At 33.9% G+C, this 5,901-nt stretch overlaps 1 protein-coding gene across 1 annotated transcript; it reads right to left on the reverse strand.

The window, feature by feature from the left end:
- Positions 1–552: 552 nt before the first annotated feature.
- Positions 553–4,740, reverse strand: LOC117123501 (cilia- and flagella-associated protein 20). The gene is made up of 4 exons (XM_033269448.1): positions 4,545–4,740; positions 3,487–3,566; positions 2,944–3,178; positions 553–2,412 (listed from the first exon to the last, which is right to left on the reverse strand). The coding sequence occupies exons 1-4, from the start codon at positions 4,626–4,628 to the stop codon at positions 2,230–2,232; spliced, it is 582 nt and encodes a 193-aa protein (XP_033125339.1). The 5' UTR covers positions 4,629–4,740; the 3' UTR covers positions 553–2,229.
- Positions 4,741–5,901: the final 1,161 nt, after the last annotated feature.

The raw sequence follows: 5,901 nt of genomic DNA on the forward strand, positions 1-5,901 counted from the left end.
CACACCAACTACTGAACACACACTCACTGATTCATATCCTCCTATTCCTGACATCAGATTGATTTTTCTTTATCTGTTTTGCAAATTTATTATTTAATGGAATTGTTTTTACCTTTGTAAAACACGCAGTCTATTGCTCGTTGTTAGATACCATTTATGCAAATATTATTAATAAACTTGAACTTTCTTAATAGTTATTACCGAGTGGTGGCGCCAATTAACATTTTGTAGTAGGAAGAGCGGCGATCAATCAGTTGTCCCATAAACACACGGTGTTACATGTATTTACGCTATTGTTTTGTGGGACCTTGGCAACAATATCCAAGGGGCGGGGCTTAGGAGAAGCCCACGGACGATGTGCAGTACAGCTGTACTTTGAACCAGCTAAAATCAATGCAGATCAATCTACACTTACATCTATTAATCTTCTCAGGTATCAAACTAGCAGTGGAACTTAGAAACAGCTTTTACAAATCCAAGTTTTATAATATTAGAATAGGTTTAAGTTTCTTTGCAGACAGACAAAATGGACAGACACGTTTTATTTTTATATACAATTATGATTAATGGATGCACCATCAACCAATTTATTATTGAAACTGAAATAGCTGCAACAATTAAGTTCTGAAATGTATATGTCTATCATTAAATGGAACATTAAACAACATGAACATTTTGCAATTCAGATCATATATAAATTAAGGTATGTCTAGATCGCAGAGATATATAATTACTATTAACACCAAAGTATAAGCTAATTAGAAAAAGAATTTGATTTGCTTTGGATATTTAAATGTTTTCCAGTTCCTGAAATTTTCTCTTATTTTTATACAAATAACAAACATTCAGTTTTTTGAAGGTATAAAACATTAGGTTTTATAAATATAATATGTACAGATAAGTAACAACATGTATAGGCTACGAGGTTATGTATAGCCAGAGAGGTAATAATCTCAATAATGCTAATGAATTCCTGTTAAAGCAATTTTAGCCTAGGTGAATTATTTTATTAATTACATTTTACTCTCAACTGAATAAACTACTTTGGAATGCATTGTATAACTTCTCTTCAAGGAACAATAGTGTTATATATTTGCTTTAATCGAAAATAATATGAGATTTATTGCGCCTGACGTTGAAACAACCTCAAGGTACCACCTGAAAAAATGCAGTGCAGCAGTAAAGCATCGGGCTTTTAATCAAAAGTTCCAGGGTTCGATCAGGGTAGTGGTCACTTCAATGTTCTACTGTCAACTGAGACTGCAACATTATGGAACACTGTTGAGTCTGCGCTATGCAAGTCCAGCATATTATTGACATTCTACAACACACCTAAATAGATCCTTGTAATTTGATTGATGGATTTAACATCATGACATTTACACAATTTCATAGCAAAATAATCGATTTTGTTTATTTGCATCATTCTTAGTTCTATTTCTTTAGATCCCTCTGGTTTGTCCCATTGCACATCTCAACCCATTCGTTGTAAAATACGATGTTTTCATCTAATTAACTATAATTTGTTTTAAAATTTCATTTGACAAGAATCTTCTCTAGGTGTATTTGATAACAAAAAATGAATGGTTTTTTGTACTTGTGCAATGGAAAGAATAATCATTCCAAATACTGTACTTTCATTTGGCGAAAAACGTTCCATTCAAGGAGGGTTCACCTCATTGAAGGGAACAGTCCACCTTTCAATTCAAGAAAATATTCTTCACATTGCACTCATATAAATACTCATTATTTGCATAACTATGTAATAGGATATAATTTTATGATTTCAAAAACAATCAGTATCTTGAAAATTAGTGTTTAACTGGTATAACCTGGTAAAATACACCTATATGTTCACACAGAATTTACGTGATGATTAGTGATGCTGCACTCTTAGCTATCCTCAAGGGACAAGCAACTGCTGGTTATATAATACACTTTATTATTATTAAATTATTTTTCTTTAACCTCGTCCTCTGATGCAAGTACTAATGATAGTCATCCAATATGTAAACAAGAAGTTGCCATGCATTAAAATTGTTCTATTTCACATTAACGATGCAAACATTTCTGTAGATTCATTCATCATTTCAACTTTAATAGAACAAATTTAGAAAACTTTTGATAATAATATTGGCATAAAATTTCAACAATTGCAGAGATGATAAAAATGTTGCTTTTTCCTGAACTTTAAGATAGTCTTTTGTGAGTTTGTTTTTATTCCTCCCTCTATGGCTTTGATTTGTTTTGCACTGGCAAGTACAATTTAAACTCTGCTGGTAATTCATCCTCCGAATATAGACGATCTGAAAAGTACACGCGTCGGATACGGCAGTTAGCATGAATTTGAACTCTGAGTGTCTCGATGTAGTTTGTTCCATATGCACGCCTCGTAAAATCTGACAAGTTGAACTGAAATATAAGAAATCCAACTGTTAACATATATCAACAGAATCATAATTACACTTACTTTGATATATTTGATATAATTTTTAAAAAGCAATGAAGTGGTTACTTATAATTCTTAAATATAATTCTGATAAATTAAAAAAATATACACAAACGGACATTTTATAACTGACGCAAGAATGCATTGTGTAGCCTTGGACAGCACATTATGTTTTGAACATTCAGTTCACCAGACTGAATGAGTTTTAGATGAATAATTCTCTACAGAATTTTGGACATAAACTAGTGGAGGAAAGATTTTTTACTTATTGTTGCATTTTCTAAATCTGGGGTGGACTTGGGGAGGACCCCTTTTGGTAGGTTAAAAAAAAAAAAAAAAAGGAGGGAAAAAAAATTGATTGCCCAAAACGCCTTAGAGGTTATTTTTTGCGCCCAGACCCCCTTGGATAGTATTACCTCGATCGGCCCCGCTTTCGGGCCCCCCTTTTGTACATCTCTAGATCCGCCCCTGTTAATACACGAGTTTAAACTTACTTGAATCTGGTTCCAGCCATCATCTAGTCTCATGGGCATTGTACATATGAATGGTTTTACTCTTGTTGTACTCTGGTAGTTGCTGGCCCTGAACCGTCGCCGTACATTCTTATCATCAAGAACTTGAACTTCAAAGGTAAAGTATTTCTTCATATTTTTGATTATCATAACAAGAAAAGGGAGTTTGATGCCAAGTGTCTTCTTTGTGTCTGCTGGACAGGTAATATATGTTGTGCTGTAAAACAAAAAATAGAAATTCTTCACAATTTTTTTTGCTAATTTGATGGCTAATTTACTTTAGATACATGATGGTGCAGGACTGTCCTATGTACAGCTGGTAGAATTCATATTCATTTTTGTGATGATTAGTAGGGGCGTACTCTAACCCTAAGGATAGGCAAATTCAAGATAGAACTGGTGAAATTTACACTTAATATTTTTGCACCTGTTCGATATTATTAATAACAAAGTCATTGTATAGTTTAGCAGTACACACCTCAATTTATTTGAAAATTAATTGCTAAAATGTAAAAGTTCACATACCTTACATTTGTACCAACAATTTCTAATACTAGTGACTGGATGTCATTGTCTGTTATCCTCTTGATATGACCATTTCTCACCTAGTATAAAACAAAGTAACAAAGGATTTTTAAAAATTTTGTAACGGCAACTTTTAATCAATATTTATTGTCTTGGATCTGAAACTATTGTGTATTGCCATTACAATGAATTATATAAGAATGGATTGGATTGTCTTGGTGCAGTACCATCAGTATTCAAGAGGCACTTATTAAATCATTTAAAGTAATATTAAAAATAAACAAAAATATCTTCTCTATTTTTCTCTGAATTTGTACTGAAATGGTTTTCAATATTCAATCTCATATTGAACCCAACAAAGTAGGAAAAAAAAATAACAAAAATGCAATTTCAATTTAATTGCAAGCAACGATGATGTTTAATATAATGAATGTAATTAATCATTCCTTTCTTTACAAACCTCTAACTACATACACAGCCATCTAGGCCTAGGCTATGCCTAGACCTCTTCTAAATTTATTAATAACATTTGTAATAATTACTTTTAGTAGTACTATAATATATAATATCAATTAATCAAGGTATATAATGAATGCCATGATGGATGAAAAAGACAGATTTTAAAATTTAGGCCTAATTAATAAATCCTTCCCAATTAGGCCTAAACCTACATTCAAATTCAACCCATGTTTGAATATTAAAAACCCTACTTTACTTAGGCCTAGACCTAGGCTAGACGGCCTCTCTACTCTAGCCTAGCCCTATTTTAGGCTAGGATAGGCTAATTAAAAAGCATACCTAAATAAATTAATGTAAGTAATAATACATGTTATTAACACAAACATATATTGTATGCAAGAGCTAAATGGGAAAGGATCATTGATGAACCTATGCTACTCCCTAGGCATTATCACCTATGCATGGATGCAAGCAAGGGAGGCCCACCATGTGCAACAAACACAATGCCTGCCGTGCCTACCTAGGTTACATCCATACGCACAACGAATCCGATTGGGTAGCCTAGCCTACACACACATATAAAAACATTAAATACTCACCTTTTTGTCCCATATCTGCAAAGGTTTACTACCTATACTGTACAATATGGATAAAAATCCACTCTGAAACGTGTTTTTGAACATATTTTGCTTATATTTTAGGTAAAATTAGAAATAAAATGCTGATTTCCAATACGCACTACAATACACTACCACCCTTTGCGAATATCTGTTGCCAAGTAGCCTCTCTTGTGTTTGCTGCCTGCCTTCTTCGGCGGTAACCTAGTGACCACATCACAACATTATAATATTGTTACGCGCATGTAGTGTATGGGTACGGTTTTGTGGCTACTCTGGTTGTGAAGCTGTTGCACAGCGATTCATTAGGCTAGATGTGATAATTTTTGTAAAGAAAATATACAACTAAATTTGCTATTTTTTAAATCGGTATTTACATATTTTAATATTCATTGGGTGCCGGTGAATTTATGAAGTACATTAGGCCGCCGAAACACATTCGCAAGGAGGGGCAAACTTGAGTGTTTTGATTATTCAAAATGCCACTATGATGAGTCACCCCATGGAGATACATTATTTTAATTAGTTGATGGGTTACTGTATCCATTTTCAAACCATCTGCAGTAGAGAGCACAGTACTAGGGAATGGAGAGGGGTTAACACTGCATACACATTTGCAAGTTTTATGACAAAAAATTAAAATAATCTCAAAATGAAAAAAAAAAAAAAACACAATTTGTAAAGTGGTCCAGTGTTGGGGGTTGCAATGTAGCCAAATAAGGTCATGAGATGATTTTTAACTACGTGAGCCTATTGGCCTTTCCCCCCCCCCCCCCACCTTTTTTTTTTTTTGGCCCAGCGGGGTTGTGATGGGGGAGGGGAGCTTCTTCTTGGAGGAGTGTGCTTCTCCCACATCCTCACGTACATCAAACCATACAATATGTAGTATCGGCATAAATAATTTGAATTTTCTGAAATGCCAAGGGGACAGATCTATTTGGAAAGGTGGAGGTGGTGGGGGACAACAACATTTCATTCGGGAAAGTACATGACCGGAACACTCATGAGTAAATTTATCATCATCACACCACCATTAATACTCATTATTACAGCCAAAAAGCGCCAACAAACTCGTGTTCTTTATCAGCGATCATAGAAATCAAATAATGGGTGTGATGTACCATAAAGCATTGTCTTTGATGTAGGGGCCTACAATTTACTATACTTTACCTACTTCATGTGTCTAAAACTAATTATCACGCTTTTTCTCAAAACTCAAATTAAAGGCACGCGTATTAGTTGAGAGTGTATTATAGGTATTTGGTCAGAGATACCGGTATCTTGCTATAAGATAAGATGAACCGTACCCTTAGCTGTACTACGGTCTCTCGTTAAAACC

This window comes from Anneissia japonica, unplaced genomic scaffold (genome assembly GCF_011630105.1).
Source record: "Anneissia japonica isolate Jap-2015-1 unplaced genomic scaffold, ASM1163010v1 scaffold287717_len1600092_cov198, whole genome shotgun sequence".
Taxonomy (NCBI): Eukaryota; Metazoa; Echinodermata; class Crinoidea; order Comatulida; family Comatulidae; genus Anneissia; species Anneissia japonica.